Below are 17,425 nucleotides of genomic sequence, written 5' to 3' on the forward strand. Positions count from 1 at the left end.
CTGCAATTTGAAAAAAGTAGAGTGCCACGCTAGGATGTGCAATGAACTGTGGCAGTTATGCCCTTATGCTATGCTTATCTATACCTAGCTACCTACCTATACTAATTAGAGACTCCCTAAAAATTACCACGTTAGTCAGTAATTAAGAACCGTGCATGTGGTGAGACCAAGTTATTACGGTGTAGATTAATCGGCATACAAAATACAAAAAAAAGTATGGACATGTAAAGTTTACCCTCAAAGTGTGACACAAATTGCCCACAATGCCACGGGCAAGTGCAAAGACGGTTCGTTTAATTTTCCATCCGTGCAATCTCCTTCTTCTCTGTCATGCCTATCCATCTAAAAAAATACCCTAGCAGCAGCCATCGTAGGCCTCCGCCGCCAGCCAACAACGGAGCGCCGGCCGCCTGCTCCCTGCTCTCCGCCTCCCTAGAACGCCGGATCTTGCCACCATCCCAAACTCGCCGGCTCTCCCCACCCCCAAGGTCTCATCTCTCCCATAGCTCCCCTCCAACCCCTGAGTTCCTCGCGTAGGGCACGGACTGAAACCGGCGTGCGGAGGCGAGGCATGCCGCCCCTCCTCTGACCAGCCAACCATGGTGGCGTGGTTCCTCATGCCGCCCTCCTCCGACCAGCCAATCATAGCGGCGTGGTTCGTCTGACTTGCGCAGGGGCTCTTCTCTCCCATCGGTCGGCGCCTCGACTTCGAATCCTACAGTCGGCACCTCGACTTCAGCTTGCACAGACCAGCATCCTCTGTCGCCAGATCTTAACCACACCGAGTTCCTCCGGCCGTCGTCGTGAACCTCCAAGCAGATAAGCCAACCTTCATGTGTATTTCCCGTTATATCTCCACACTCTATTCGTCGCTGTTCTTTTTTTCAGGAAGATGGTGGATTATTGGCTGTTTCCAGTATGTAGATGGGATGGCAACGGCTCTTCCTTGGTTGAAGGATGCAATGCATCTCGCTGAATTCCAAGCTGTATTATTTTGGGTCTACCTAGATACCCAAGCAGGGGAGATAAAGGCTGCAAGTTGGGTGGAAAGCTAGGGAGACAATTCTCGGTAATACTCTTTACTTGGTATTTGATGACCACGCTTTACTTGGTACAAGGTTCTTGATGATTTTAATAGTCTGGCCTTGCTGTAAAAAGCAGTTTACATAGATGCCTGGATGCGTTCGAGATGCATTGTAGTGTGTATTCATAGGTGGTCGTGAAGGGCGACTAAAAGAAGTCCATCATCACATCAAGGTTTTGGAATTCTGGGTATCGAAATCAGATCAAGATGCATCTGCCTGAATATAAAATATAAGGCAAAAAGGTACAACCCAAGTTCCATCTTTACAATTTGGGGAAAAAGAACTCATACAATTCCCACGTACTACTGCATTGACTATCTCTTCCCATGGGTTATCTTTTCTCCATGGAAACTAAATCTACCGTGATCTCTTTCTCTCAAGAAGTCCATGGATTTCTTTACCCCGTGAAAACCAAATCTACCGTTGTTTCTTCCTCTCAAGAAGTCATTAATCTCCACTTCCTCTCAATTCCCATGGAAATAAATTCATTGTGTAAAATACAGGCCATTACCGTCAAATTGATAATCACACAACACGCAGTCGTGTGGGCTGCCCTAGGCCACCGTGTCCTAAATTGAGGTTCACTGGACGCATTGCGGCACCATCAACGGTACAGCTGACCGTCAAACACACAGATGTGTCGTCAAAGGCGAAGGGTGACCCAACTCTCAAGGGCGCAAGCAGAACAAGAAGAAGCCATTGGAATAATCTGATCATTTTCAAGGGTTATTTGAGACCAGAGAAGAAGAAACATCCATTTCTGGACATCAAGAAACATAGGCAAAAAATTCAATGTGTGCCCATCGTTGTCCCTGATCTCTCTATCTTCTTCTCCGTCCCAGTGCCAGCCACTTTCAAAGTGAAAAGAACCATGTCTCTACAAAACAAGCATATAAGGTGGACCTGCTGTACTACCCGCACATGGAGTCGTCAACGCCATCATCCAGCCTAATGTGCTGCCTATCAAGTTCAGGTTCAAAGGAGTCACGTCAAAAAGACGAAGAGCGCTATGCATATGATTTTCGACTAATTTTTCTCTTTACCAATTGTATACGTTCATCTAATTCATGTTTTTTAACAAAAAGAGGGGCCATGCAGATTGATTCTTTATATCGGCTCAAGTCTTATTACATAGAAATTGATCTTTCTTCTCAATCAATCTATCTAATGTGGTTGTTGGGCCTGCAGCCAATATAAAGAGAAGGAGAAAAAAAACTGTTCCAAAGGATATAGCTACACTTCACAGCACTGGGATTGTGGATGTTGATACCAATTGGATGTGCTTCTGTGTAGTCCCAAGTCAAGCAATTTCTCGCTGATGTGTCAGGCAAAGATTTTTTTTTCCAAAAGGCAAAGATTATTTTCTCCAAAAGGCAAAGATTCATAACTAGCAGTTTATCAGCTGATGACTCTTGCTTTGTTGATTGTTGTGCTTAATCAATATCCTTACAGGTAACTCGCAAGCCACTGTGATCCAATATGATGTTTGTTCAATGCATAACATAATTTGTCTATGTGCAATGCCCCATGCTATATCCAATTTTTCTTTCTATGCTTGCACATGTCTGAAGTCCAGACCCAGAGTGCTGCTTATGTTGGCTATGCATGCATGTAATGCGTGCTGTACAGCTATTTAAGTAGAGGGTTCACTGTATACTTTGCACATGCCATTTCCAACCTCTTTGGAAGCATATATGTCAACCTGCTACTAATCCAAACATTTTATATACTTATTATATTACTATATTTATTTATTTATTTATTATTTTGGAACAATTTCTGGGTATACGAGGACGTACCAAGTCAGACAGAACTAATTTGTGAACCCAAGTTAGTTGCACAACCAGACCTGATTTCTAATAGACTTCAAGGCTTTAATAGACACTGAAACATTTTTCCTCTAATCAGTGTAGAAGTATTTGCTCTTGCCGCAAAAAAGGTTGCATTGCCCTAGATTATATGTGAAAATTTAGTTAGCTTATTTGTATATCAATTGTCATGAATTAAGCTATGTAATAATCTGAAAAGAAAATGCATAGAGACAAGTACAAAGTAATGTGGATTCAAACTGCGCTGGTTATGTATTAAGATTATTACATCACCAAGATTGCATGTAGTAATTTGAGATTCAATTAGTAGTTTGGCCATTTAGTGTTTCCTATTATTATGTGGGGTAGTAATTTTCACATATGCTTATACTATAATCTCTACACATTTTAAAATCCTATATTATATATATGTTTTACTGCTACATTTTCTCTTCTTTTTTGAATTCTAAATTCTGATCGAACCCAAATGAAAACCATTGACATGATTAAAAATAGTGAATATTGTGGTTTCCCTTCCGTGGCTATTATTTTCTGTTCAGTTCTCATTGTTTAATTCTACAACCGAATGTTTTCACTATGAATTCTTCAATTCCTATTTCTCAGTTCTTACACTACTGTTGTGTGGTATTACGTGACAAGAAGTTGCACATATTGTAGCAAACACAAACACCAGCGCATGGGAATGCACGGGTTCACGACTAAGCTAGGTTTTGGACAGTGTTACGTCCTTCCTAAATCATTTTCTCTTCTAAGCGCATACAGGTAGGAGGTGAAAATATCTTCCAATTTATCACCGAATCTCTTTTCTTGCTTATAGTCCCTCTGTTCCTATATATAAGTCTTAGAGATTACACTATAGACTACATACGGAGTAAAATGAGTGAACATATACTTTAAAAGGCGTCTATATACATCCGAATGTAGTCTCTATAGTGGAATCTCTAAAAAGACTTATATTTAGAAACGGAGGAAGTATATCGCATGAAGTATGCGGGACGCAGTTGTGGCACATTAGTTTCACCATAAAAGCATATACAACTCAATGTACATATATACATGGAGAGTGAATTTTTTGCTCTTGGTCTAATAAAAAAAAAACCTTTTATGTTTTAGAAAAACTGCAAATAAATACAGGTACTTATCGTGAAACTACTAAATACACAGGTACTATACACAAAAATGTCGACTAGATGTGTGTGAAATATCATCACGAAATAATTTTTGATGTGAGCTGTACAAAAAGAAGTCATGTCGTTTTATAGTGAATAGTACATATGCTTGAAATATGTGATTTCGTCATTTTTGCGTAGCTTTCACCAAGAAACTTTGTAGTCAAGTAGTAGACCATCCATATGTATGTGTGTAGTTTTTTTTACCTAAAAATTAGTTTTTTCAAAATTTCAAATTAAGGCCTCCATGGAGCTTGAGCTCTATTAGGAATTGCCTATGCATGTTGTTATTTTAATTTTAGTCTTTTTCCCTAGCAATTCGACTTGTCTCATTCTTTTTCATCACCAATTACAAATAAATGATAGAAGAGAGAATGTCACATGAAATCACTAGAAAAGGTTATTTTGTGCATAGCTAATTAATTAGATGGGCATGTGAATCCAGATTATATGGGTGTTCAATTGCTACATCACTTCTATCATTGTATTCTTACTATCCTACCGTGATGACTGGAGATGGCAGGTTTGTGGGGGAGATGTCCCATGACAACACAATCCAGTGCATAATTGATTTAGCAGCCGGAAAAAGAGTCAAGATGCAGCGATGCAGTGTCAAGTGAGCAATGGCATGGCATGAGCAATTGCGGGGCCAGATGCGAGCGCCACTGCTGTTCCACAATGAACAAGTTATTCTGCTGTTTATGATCAAGGCATTGTTTGATAAGGAAAGCCATTTGCTTCTGAACTAATCCACGTGGCAATTTCCATGGTTCATCTAATATAATTTTGAAAGCAATCTGATACGACCTCAAGTGTGCGTTTGCATTCGTGTTTTTTTGTGTGTGAATCGACTTCAAGTGTGTAGCTTTGGTAAGATAATCCTTTCCATGCATGTCCAGCATACATATAGCCAATTAGTAAAATTTTAGTATTAATTTATCCGTCTGCGTGTTAACAACATTCTTTCTGTGGAAATCACCAAAGAACTATATCAATTTAGAGAAAGTTGGATATTTGCCACTTTCAATACGTGGCTTCTCAAAATTGCCACTTCCAAGATGGGCTTCGCAAAATTGCCACTTTGCTCATTGGCTCCTTGATTACCATACCACTTCCCTCCTTTTAGTGATTTTCCTTTTTACTTTTCCATTCATAAGCAGGGGAAAAGACCAAACTGCCCCTGATTCTATACACGTACGTAGTATCCACGTTCTAATTGATACTAATTGATACGAGAGCAGCGCATCGGCCGCCAAGAATATCGTTTGTGTTGCCCCTGATTCTTCTCGACGGCAGAGTGCCGCAGATGGCTTAGACCTCGCGTGCCGCCGATCTTCTCGACATCCCGTGCCGCCGATCTCGTCAACGCCGTGTGCCGCCGTTCTCGTCGCCGCGTTCATGGATTCTGGACGGTATCGTATTGAGCCTTACTCTGTTCTGTTCAAAAATCTGTAGCGATTGATCTCTCCTTGCATGGCTCGTTAACAAAGCACTGCATCATGTGAGTATGGAATCTGCGGAAACTACAATCGTGATTCCTAAACTGCTCCCTGCTAGGTGAAACGATAGCCTACATCCACAGTTTACATCTAATTCTGATAGCCTATATCTAAATCAATAAAGGGTGGGAAAGGTCGTTGTTATCTGTCATCTAATTCTGGGAGCAGTACTAGATATAGTAAGAATGCAAAAAAGAAAGTGATGTGTATTCACTAAAGTAGAAAGAGCAGAGTCGTCACAACCACTAGTTCAACAGAGCCGAACCTTGAAAGACTTATTTCTTCCTGAAATCATAATGAGAGGTAAAAGTTATCCTAATTGTAAAGGCAGTAGAATTTTGAAATAGTAGAATTTTCGAATCATCATGCATCAATGAAGAAGGGAAATAGTAAACAATCTGGAGGAATTTATGTTCAGCTACATATATGCTTTGTAAAAATCTGATCGTGACTTTTGACATGTTTATGACCGCTAACCCAAACTTGTGTTCATGTTTTCTTAATTGTTTCAAGTAGGCATGACCCAGAGGTCGCGTTGGGGAGCAGTACTGAGGATCCATCGTTACAGGTTGAGGCAACGTCAATTTCAGAAGTCGATTGGGATAACTTGCAAATAGTGGAGACACATGATGAAGAAGGTAGAATTGAACTACTGAGTGAGGATCAGTTATGTGAAATTTTGGGCTTGCAGGATGAAGAAGAGAAAAAAGGTAAGAGTGAACCAAAGGGTCGTAGAATGGTTGAGCAGGGCAGTGACAATGATGGTGCTGCCATTCCTGTTAGTGATGTCATACCAAATGAGGTAGTGATTACATATGATAAGGACCACCCAAAAATGGACCTTGGCACAATGTACCCATCAATGAAGGAATTTAGGTTAGCAGTGAGGCAATTTGCCATCAATGAGGAGTTTGATATAGGCACGGAGAAGTCGGATAAAAAGAGATTTAGAGGGTTCTGCAAGTCAAGTGAGGATTGTCCTTGGAGGATTGTTGGCAGCCTACAGGATGATAAATGTACTGTAAAGGTGAAATATGGCTAACTATATAACCTCCATTCATTATTTAATTTTTGTATCTCTGTGTATGTCTATTTACTATGTAACTTTCCTTCATTTTTAAATTCTATATGTGCAGGTCACAGTTTTAGTTGATCAACATGATTGTGTTTCAAGCAGCAGAGTGAAGACCATAACGCCATCGCAAGACTGGGTAGCTAACAAGGCTGTGAGTATCCTTAGGAGTTCACCTAATATGGGTGCTAAAGAATTACAGAAAAAGTTGCAAGAACAATACAAAGTCACAATTCTATATGACACGGTCTGGAGGGGGAAAGAAAAAGCTCTTGCAGAGGTTTATGGTAAATGGGAAGAGAGTTTTGAGATGTTATATAAATGGAAGGCTGAGGTACTGAAGAGGTCACCTGGAAGTGTTGTGGAGATTGAAGTACTGGAAATAGATGGTAATGTGTATTTTCATCGGTTTTTTTGTGCACTTAAACCATGCATTGATGGCTTTTTGGAAGGATGTAGGCCACATCTGAGTATAGATTCTACTGCATTGAATGGAAGGTGGAATGGCCATTTAGCCTCAGCTACGGCAGTTGATGGTCACAATTGGATGTATCCACTTGCTTTTGGGTTCATTGCATCTGAGACAGAAGACAATTGGACATGGTTTATGAATCAACTTAAGATGGCAATAGGAGATCCTCCACTGCTTGCAGTGTGCACAGATGCTTGCAAAGGCTTGGAGAATGCGGTGAAGAATGTGTTTCCCAATGCTGAACAAAGGGAATGTTTTTACCATCTTACGAAGAATTTTTCAAAAAGGTTCCATGGCTTTGGAAGGATGTACCCTGCAGCAAGGGCTTATAGGGAAGATGTGTTCACTGAACATATGGCAGCAATCATTAAACAATCAGATGAGGTATGGAAATGGTTGAGTCAGTACCACACTCTGAAGTGGATGAGGTGTGTCTTCAATCCAGATATCAAGTGTGACTATATCACTAATAATGTAGCAGAGGTTTTTAACAACTGGATCCGAGACATTAAGGATTTACCTGTTGCTGAACTAGCTGATAAGATTAGAGAGATGATCATGCTTTTGTGGAGGAAGAGGAGAAGGATTGGAGAAAGGCTACCACCTGGACGGATACTACCGGCAATTATGGTTCAGTTGAGAGCAAATACTAGAGGTTTGGGGCACTTAAAAGTAGTGGAATCTGCTAATTGGAGTGCAGAGGTGTGGGATAATAGCAAGAACTGTGAAAGGCATGTCATGAAGCTAAATCAGCAGACGTGTACTTGTCTTGAATGGCAGCACACTGGTAAGCCATGTCAACATGTCTTGGCCTTTGTGACATCCCAAGAGAGAGTAAACCTTGAACAATTTGTGCATGAGTACTACTCGGTGGACAGATTCAAGGCTGCTTATGGGAGAGAGATTGAGCCAATGACAGATAAATCACAATGGCCACGTGTGGAGCTACCATTTGTTGTGGGGGCACCACTTGCGAAAAGAAATAAAGGAAGACAAAGGAAATTGAGGATCAAAGGATGTCTTGAAGGTGGCCACAAGAAAAAAGGTGCCAATGATGCTCCCAAGGATGATAGCACTGCTCCCACCAATTCTAAGGGAAAGAAAATGATTAGAGGGCCAGTGACTTGCAAGAAATGTGGCGAAAAGGGTCATAGGCAAGCTAGTTACAAGTGTCCACTCAATGGAACCAAAAAAAGGCAAGTGTTTTTCTTTCAGTCAAAGCTTAAATTATCACATCATGCCAAAAATATTTTTTTTTTTGAATTGCAGGAAGAGGAAGCCTAGAAAGAACAGTACAAAAGCTAGGCCAGCTGAACCTAGCACCCCACAAAGACCTACTAGAGAACAAATATTGCAGGACAGTCCAAGCATGGTCACTAGAAGGTAAGCTGCAAATGTTCAGCAATGTCCAAATGGGGAACAAAAATACTTTATCTAAATGTGATAATATATATGTGTGCAGCCGCCTTGCTATCTTGTTGGGAGAGGGTAGTTCTTCACGAACCACTAGAACTACCCCAGAGAGGATGCCAACAGCAGCTCCACCAAAGAAGATGACCCCAAGGAGGATGCCAACAGCAGCTCCACCGAAGAAGATTACTCCAAAGAGGAAGCTACCAGTTGGATGAATGATCTATTTGAGATGGCATTATGTAATATGTGAACAAGTACTTTCAATATGCTTGTTATGAAGAAGTGAACTCACTAGTAGTTCTACTCAGTGTGTTGCTTATGTGAGATATGAACTCACAATTTCAGTGAGCTTGGAACTCAAAATTTAAGTGAGTCGTGAGATGCAACAAACTATGCCCAGTTTATGTCTCATTATTATTCTTCTCATGTCGACGTACTGTGTGGATATATAGCAGATTATGCTTAGTTTTTGTCGTTTAAAGTATGGTTGTTCCAAAATTGTGGTCTGGTTAATACACTCATATTGTAGAAATTTGTGGTGTGCTGTGTGGATATAAATATCCAGCATTTAGCTAGAGTACATCCTTCAAACAAAATGGGAGAATGTCAGGTACAGTCATATAACCAGCAGCACATTTGGGAACGTCTTGCATTCTGACTCAAATTCAGGACAGTTGAGAACATCTTGCATTCTGATGAAAATTCAGGTAGGAAAATGGATACCGAAGCAACCCAGGGAACTGAAAAATAGTACTATATCATACATCTGGTGATATACCGTCATGGTTTTAAATGCCATAAAACAATCTTGTATGAATCCTAACAGAACAATCTCGTAAGATCTAATTTCAGCAATCATCCCATCTTCTCTTATTGCTTGCTCTCTCAACTTCAACACTGAAGAAGACAACATATGGGGAGCAGCAGCTGCCCTCTGCTCTGCTCTTATGCCAATTCTCTGCCGCAGGACCGTGGCGGCGATGCTCGCCGACGCGCTGGGCTGCGGCTTCGTCGAGGCGGACGACCACCACTCCCACGCCAACAAAGGTACTACCTGCAGTGCCATGTCTGAAGCTTCTTCACCTGAGAGCAAACTCTGAACTTCTGTGTCCCTTCCCTGCCCATGTCAAACAAAACAGAGAAGATGAGCAGGGGCGTCCCGCTCACGGACGAGGACCTCCTCCCGTGGCCGGAGTCGCTGCGCGACGCCATTAGAGAGCGGCTGGACCGCGGCGAGGACGTCGCCGTCAGCTGCTCGACGCTACGGCTCAAGTATCAGCCGAGCGGCGAGACCGGGACGAGCGGCGCGAGTGCCGTGCAGGCGGCCGGACTGAGCGGCTATGGCGCGCGGGCACAAGAGCGACCGGCGATAGCGGTCGGGCCGAGCGAGCGACGACGGCGACCGGGCAGGCGGCGTCAGCAGGTGCTTGTGTGGTTCGTTCTCTCCTCTGCTCGAACAAGAATACCAGATGCAGATAATCAGATCTCAGTACGTAGTATATTTGTATACATAGAATCAGAGGCAGTTTGGTCTTTTCCCGTGCTTATAAATGGAAAAAGAAAAAAGAAAATCACTGAAAGGAGGAAAGTGGCATAGTAATCAAGGAGCGGACGAGCAAAGTGGCAATATTGCGAAGCCCATCTTGAAAGTGGCAATTTCAAGAAGCCACGTATTGAAAGTGGCAAATATCCAATTTTCTCATCAATTTATCCGTAAGATAGTGGGGAGTACGATAAAAGAATCTGCACTCTTACTCAGGTTATAAAACAGGGTAGTTTTACCATATTTACACCTGTAGAAAAGCCATCTCTTCCAATCGGGAGATGTAGCAACACTGTTTATCAAAGTTTTCCTTATACAAATGTACCAAGTTTCATTAAATGGCAGGAATAAACATGTCCCTTGCTGTACGTTGGTTACATATTGTCTTATGTAAAACAGAAGTCTCACTCCAATCTAGAGCAAAAGTTGGAGTTGTTTCCAAATGATGGCATGGTTAGGTACTAAGACATGTTCTCAAAATATAATGTGGTTGCATTTGTTTGTTCAGATCAATAAAAACATAACAATTAGCACCCTAGCCCGTGCAATGCACGGGCTGACGACTAGTTATCTTAATGCTGTGCCGCGATATTTGTATTTTGAGTGGGCACGGGTACGGTAACCTAGCTTGACATGCTCGCGGTAGCTTCCCACCTCGCGAGGGCACGACCCTTGATGCCTGGTGGAGCCCCCCATCCTGATGACTTGAGAGCCATTGATCTCGGGAGGCGCTATAGATCTTGGGAGGCGCTGTAGAGCTGTTGTAGAGTTGTTTAAAGAAAAAACTTTAACAGGGCATCTCATTCTTGCTTGCGCGAGCCCCCTGCCACAGGTTTAGCTGTGGCTTAATGCACCGCGTCTCGCTGCCCGAGGGGCACGAACAAGAGAGGGCATGAATGCTCACGAGCTCGATCGAGGGTGTCTCGCGAGGATTAAGAAAGCCGAAGCACTGGGGCAACGGTGTTTTGGCGAGGCGTGCTTGCGTGCGGGTGGACCCGAGCGCACACACTTGCCTAGCCCCCACATGCGGGACGCGCGAGGAAGAGCGACGGACAACTGCCGCCCTTTCCTGGCCAAGGCTAAGAATGGGTGAAGCGAGAGGAGAGAAAACCCAACTTGGCGAACCAAAACACAAAAATTCCAAATTCATTAAGAAACTGCGAACCAACTTCAGAAAGCAAGCAAATGAACATGACGTGGGAGGGAGCCCCTGTGACCTAGTCTAGTCTTCTCATCAGCGCGGAGCTAAGTGCTGCCACTAGGACGTGGGAGGGAGCCCCCATGAGGCCCGCGGGCGACACTCGGGAGACTCCGGGGCGTGTACAACCCCACTCATTATTACGTGAGAGTGTCACGAGCGGAGACCTTCACATGGAGCCTTGCTTCATGGGTAGAACTTCCGGAGGTGCTGGATGTTCCAGGCGTTATGGATGGGATCCCGTCCTGTGTCTCCAGGCGTGTGGCACCAGGCCTGAAGACACGTGCAATCCTAAACGGGCCCTCCCACATGGGAGAGAGCTTGTGCAGCCCTTCCTTGGAGAGCACCCGCCTTGAGATGAGATCTCCCACCTCGAGCGTCCTGGGGCGGACGCTGCGGCAGTGGTACCGCAGCAGCGCCTGCTGGTACCTTGCCGCTCGGAGCGAGGCTTGACGGCGGCATTCATCCCCCAGCACGAGATCCATCCCCCGCATGGCGTCCCGACGTGCCTCGTCGAACGCCAAGACCAGCGTGGAGCGATGCTTGACCTCGTGTGGGAGAACCGCTTCAGCTCCGTAGACGAGGAAGAACGGGGTTTCTCCCGTTGGCTTGGTCACGGTGGTGCGGATGGACCACTGCACTAACTGGAGTGCGTCGAGCCAGCCCTTGCCGCAGGCCTCGAGCTTCTTCTTGAAGGCCCTTGCCTTGAGGCCTCTCAGGACCTCTGCATTGGTGCGCTCGGCCTGGCCGTTGCTCCTGGGGTGTGCTACCGAAGCGTAGCATATCTGCGTTCCAAGGTTAGCACAATATGTTTTGAAAAGGTTGCTGGTGAATTGTGAGACATTGTCGGTGATGATGCAATTAGGAACCCCAAACCGGCTCATGATGCCCTTGATGAACTTGACAGCTGAGCCGGCCGGGATGGTGCGGACAACTTCCACCTCTGCCCACTTGGTGAACTTGTTGATGGCGACGTAGGGGTCGCGGTAGCCCCCTAGCGCTCGGGGAAATGGTCCCAAGATGTCCAGCCCCCAGACCGCGAACGACCATGTGAGCGGGATAGTCTCGAGGGCCTGCGCGGGCTGGTGGATCTGCTTGGCGTGGAATTGGCAGGCTTCGCAGGAGACTAGCTCGGTGGCGTCGTTGAGTGCCGTGGGCCAATAGAACCCACTCCAGAACGCCTTGCCCACAAGGGTGCGTGATGAAGAGTGGTGTCCGCAGTCCCCGTCGTGTATGTCGGCCATTAGCTCGAGCCTCTGTTCCCTGGAGATGCACCGCAAAGAAACATCGTTGGGCCCCTTACGGTACAACTCACCGTCCTGGATGCAATATGCGGTGGCCTGGCGATCCACGCACTCTGCATCTTCCTCCTTCTCCGGCAGGATCCCCTGAAGCAAGTACACCTTGAACTCCTCGGTCCAGCACCCCTCATGGGGCTCGAGCGCGAGGAGCAGACGGGCCCCCGAGGTTGGGCCGCAAGCAGGGGCACCTACGGCAGGGGCTCGGGGAAGATCCTCCTGAGATGGTGCTAGTTCCGCAGCAGGAGGAGCTGCTGACGGCTTGAAGAGCCGCTCCTCAAAAACGCCCCGCTCCCAAGGCAGGCGCTGGGACACCCTTTTGGCGATGTCGTCCACATCCTTGTTCGTGCCTTGTGGCACGTGTTGCAATTCCAAGCCCAAGAATTGTTTTTCCATCTTGCGTACCTCTTCCAGGTACGCCTCCATGTGCTCGTCCTTCGGGGTATACTCTTTGTTGGAGAAGTTGACGAGGAGCTGGGAATCACCCCTGATGGTGAGTCGCTTCACCCCCAGCGCTGCTGCAGCTCTGAGGCTGGCAATCAGGCCCCCATACTCTGTGATATTGTTGGAGACCTTTTCGCCCTGCTAGAAGCAGAGTTGCACAGCTTAGCAGAGCTTGTCCTTGGCGGGTCAGATGAGCACTGCTCCATCCCCCGCGCCTTGAGGCGCGAACGCACCGTCGAAGTACATGATCAACCTGTTCGGCGCCTCGTCTCTAGGCAAGAGGGAGCGATCCTCGCATATTCCATGGCCAGGGGCATTAGTCCATTCCGCCACGAAATCTGCGAGGGTCGTGCCCTTGATGACGCTGGTGGTGCTGAACTCCAGTTGGAACGCCTGCAGCTCAACGTTCCACTATGCGGCCCTTTCGACAGCGTTAGGGCTCCGGAGTACCCTCTCCAGTGGGTAGGCTGCGACGACCTTGATGGGGTGGCCCTGGAAGTAGTGGTGCAGCTTCCAGGAGGCGACGAGGAGAGCGAGCAATAGCTTTTTGGCATGGGGTAGTGTGCCCGTGCCTCCCGTAGGACTGTGTTGACGAAGTAGACCGGATGCTCGATGAGGGAGGAGGCGCTGGGGAGGTCTTGTATCTCTTGAGAGTGCGGGCCTTCAGGAGTCTTGATGTTTGCCGCATCAGCCATGTCCTCATGGGCCCCATCGGCTGGGGGGTCGACTGGGGCCTCAGGAGTGATGTTGTCCGGTGGTGCAGTTGAGGCCTCAGGAGCGCCATCCTGGAGCTGCGGCAGCTTGCGCGGCGCCGAGGTGCCCCGCTGTGGGACCTCGGTTGGGCGCTCTTCTCCTCATTGCCACCAGAGCAGCGCTAGCGGAGTGAGGCGTGGCGGCCAAGTAGAGCACCAAGGGCTCGAGGGGCGCAGTGCCACCATCACCGGTGGGATGGTGAGGTATCTCTTGAGGTCTTGGAAAGCCGCGTCAGCTTTCCTTTTCATCACTTGAAGAACGGGAGGGCACGTTCCCCTAACTTGGAGATGAAGCGCCCCAGCGAGGTCATGCAGCCCGCTAGCTTCTGCATCTCCTTGAGGGTTTGTGGCGGGCTCATGTCTTCTATGGCCTTAACTTTCTCCGGGTTGGCCTCGATTCCTCTGTGTGACACCAGGAAACCCAACAGCTTGCCGGAGGGGATGCCAAACACACACTTCTCGGGGTTGAGCCGCAGGTCCACCTTGCGCAGGCTGACAAATGTTTATTCCAGGTCCTCAATCAAGGTCCTTCCCTCCCGAGACTTTACCACTATGTCATCGACGTAGGCCTCAGCATTCCTCCCAAGCTGTTGGCCCAGAGCGATATGCATTAGCCGTTGAAAGGTGGCTCGAACATTACGCTGTCCTAACGGCATGCAAGTGTAGCAGTACACCCCACATGGGGTCAGGAACACCATCTTATCCACATCTTGCACAACCATCTAGATCTGGTGGTAGCCCGAGAAGGCGTCCAAAAAGCGTAGCAAGTCACACTCAACGGTAGAGTCGATAATCTGATCGACGCGCGGAAGCGGGAAGGGGTCCTGAGGGCAAGCCTTGTTGAGGTTGGTGAAGTCAACACACATGCGCTCCTTCCCGCCCTTCTTGGGGACAATAACCGGGTTCGCCAGCCACTCCGGGTACTGCACCTCCCGGATGATGCCGACATCCTGCAACTTGCGGGTCTCTTGGACGATGAACACTTGCTTCTCTGCGGACTACCGCCGTGCCTTCTGCTTCACTGGGCGCACGTTTGGGCACACACTTAGGTGGTGCTCGATTATCCCCCTCGGGATACCAACCAGGTCCTTGAGCTCCCATGCGAACACTTCCTTGTTGGCGCGCAAGAAGTTGATCAACGCCCTTTCCTGGTCCGAAGAGAGGCCGGAACCTATGGTGAAGGTGGCGCCCGACGCTCCGTCTTCTTCAGCTGGTACTTGTTTCGTCTTAGGTCGCTCTTGAGAAAACAACTGCTTCTTCTTGGACGGTGCAGACCCGGGTCCTCTGGGGCTCCTTTCCCACTCTACTGTTCGGCCGCTGCGTTCTTGAAGGTAAGCTTGAGGGCCAGCAATGCGTCTTTGGTGTCCCTTGCCACCGTGAGGACGCTGCTGCTCCCCGACATCTTCATGAGGTTGTAGGCTAGGTGAGTTGCTGCCATGAACTTGGCTAGGGCTTGGTACCCGAGGATGGCGTTGTATGGGAGGCCGATCCAGGCGACGTCGAAGTCGATAAGCTCGATGCGGTAGTTGTCGCGGGTTCCGAAGGTGACGGGGAGGTGGAGCCGTCGCCGACCCCTGAGAAGGGCTTGGTGGGGCGGAGCCGGCCATAAGGTACATGAAGCAAGCCGAATGCCTCCAGAGAGAGCACATTGAGGCCGGCTCCGCCATCGATGAAGGTCTTGGTGACTGCCATGTTGCAGATGGTGGGGGTGCAGAGCAACGGGAGCGCTCCTGCGCCTGCTGTGGAAGGGGGGTGGTGCTCCGAATCAACGATGAGGTCGGCCTTTGGCGCCACCCAGCCCGGGGGAGCCCCCGACCATGCGCAGGCGGCACCCACTTGGCGGAAGAACTGCTCGACGTGGCGGTCCGAGGGTGGCGCTTGCGAGCCACCGACGAGGGCTACGACGGCGCGGGTACCGGCGCCGCGAAGTCCACGATGAAGAGGCCGCGCAGCTCCTCCCAGGAGGCCACAGAAGATTCTGGCAAGTTGAGCAGCCAGGCGCGTGGCACACCCACGAGGGCCATGGGCAGCCAGTTGGCCATGACCTTGTCATTTCCACCGGCTGCCCAAACTGCCTCCTCGTATGCTTGGAGGAGGCCAGCCGGGTCTGCCACGCCGTCGTAGCGGGGCGGGAACTCCGGCCTGAACTTGGGTGGCCACTGCACCCATTGCAGGGCGGGGATGAAAGCCCACAGGCCCATGGCTCCCCCAAAGGTGCACGGCGATCCAGTCGATGGTGGAGCGCCCGCCATGAGAGCTGGCAGCGGAGCGCAGCGGACGGAGCGGCGGATCTTCGACACACCCCTACCTGGCGCGCCAAATGTCAGATTTCGGGTTCCGCAAACCCTTGAGTGGTTCAAACTCTGGGGTGCATGTGAAGATCTCACTCTCCCCAGCCTGCCTACTCGCCGATCCTACAGCCTAGCGCGTCGAGCACGAAGGGAATGGGACATGACATTTACCCAGGTTCGGGCCACCTTGCGGTGTAAAACCCTACTCCTGCTTTGTGGTGGATTTGCCTCGAGGGGCTGAGGAAGAACTAGTACAGTGGAGAACAACCTCAGGAGGTGTGTTCTTGGGCTCAAGAGAGCTGGTGAGCTGGTGAGGGTGGAATGGATCCCTTCCCCCTCCTTGCTGGTGACTAGGTCCTATTTATAGTGTCCTTGGTCCTCTTCCCGAATGGAGGCGGGAAGGGATCCCACAACGGCCAAATTTGAAGGGAGACAACAAGTACAGCTTATCCTGACTAAAGTGGTCTGTGCCTGCAAAAGCCTCAGGTTGTGAAGCTGTGGTGGGCTCGGCGATGACCTCCGTCTTCCGTCCTGGCGGTCTTGGTCTTGTTGCACGGGAATGGAAACCTTTGGCTGCTTCCTCGAGACTCCACACCTGCTGCTTGCCTCCTTTGCACCAAAGAGGAAACTGGTACACTGCACCCGCTGGTGCCCGCCTGGCCCCGATTGTCATGGCTCATGTCACCCGAACCTCACGAGGTGGGCCTTGCATAGAAATCTCCGCTCCTCGGGAGCCAGCGTGAGGAGGCTGACCCCCTTGGAGGCCTTGATGTCATCCGCCTCGCGAGGCTTGGCCCCTCACGAGGGTCTTGAGTTGTCGATGTCGAAACTGAGCCGTACCAGGCCTTTGGCCCCTCGCAATCCCTACTCATTCACATTGATATCAATTGATGGGCATCTCCATAGCCCATTAATTTTCCTAGTTGATGTGAGACTTTCTCCTTCCTTTTGTCTTCTCCACAATCACCATATTCTATTCCACCCATAGTGCGATGTCCATGGCTCACGCTCATGTATTGCGTGAAAGTTGAAAAAGTTTGAGAACATCAAAAGTATGAAACAATTGCTTGGCTTGTCATCGGGGTTGTGCAAGATTTAAATATTTTGTGTGATGAAGATGGAGCATAGCCAGACTATATGATTTTGTAGGGATAACTTTCTTTGGCCATGTTATTTTGAGAAGACGCGTTTGCTTTATTAGTATGCTTGAAGTATTATTGTTTTTATGTCAATATTAAACTTTTGTTTTGAATCTTATGGATCTGAATATTCATGCCACAATAAAGAAGATTACATTGATAAATATGCTAGGTAGCATTCCACATCAAAATATTTGTTTTTATCATTTACCTGCTCGAGG

The 17,425-nt window shown here is 47.9% G+C and overlaps 1 protein-coding gene across 8 annotated transcripts; it reads left to right on the forward strand.

Moving 5' to 3' along the window:
- Positions 1-339: 339 nt before the first annotated feature.
- On the forward strand, positions 340-8,971 carry LOC119337427. Of its 8 annotated transcripts, XM_037609557.1 has the most exons (8): positions 340-1,069; positions 2,274-2,537; positions 3,572-3,676; positions 5,325-5,495; positions 6,099-6,609; positions 6,719-8,322; positions 8,396-8,509; positions 8,589-8,971. In XM_037609557.1, exons 2-8 carry the CDS (start codon positions 2,491-2,493, stop codon positions 8,752-8,754), a joined length of 2,718 nt encoding a protein of 905 aa, XP_037465454.1. In that variant the 5' UTR covers positions 340-1,069; positions 2,274-2,490; the 3' UTR covers positions 8,755-8,971. The 8 variants fall into 8 exon arrangements, with proteins under 8 accessions (XP_037465454.1, XP_037465456.1, XP_037465460.1 ...); XM_037609559.1 differs by lacking the exon at positions 3,572-3,676 and having other exon boundaries at positions 4,607-5,495; positions 6,096-6,609; XM_037609563.1 differs by lacking the exons at positions 2,274-2,537; positions 3,572-3,676; positions 5,325-5,495 and adding an exon at positions 1,162-1,327.
- Positions 8,972-17,425: the final 8,454 nt, after the last annotated feature.

The sequence above is a fragment of the Triticum dicoccoides genome, chromosome 7B (genome assembly GCF_002162155.2).
Source record: "Triticum dicoccoides isolate Atlit2015 ecotype Zavitan chromosome 7B, WEW_v2.0, whole genome shotgun sequence".
Lineage (NCBI taxonomy): Eukaryota > Viridiplantae > Streptophyta > Magnoliopsida > Poales > Poaceae > Triticum > Triticum dicoccoides.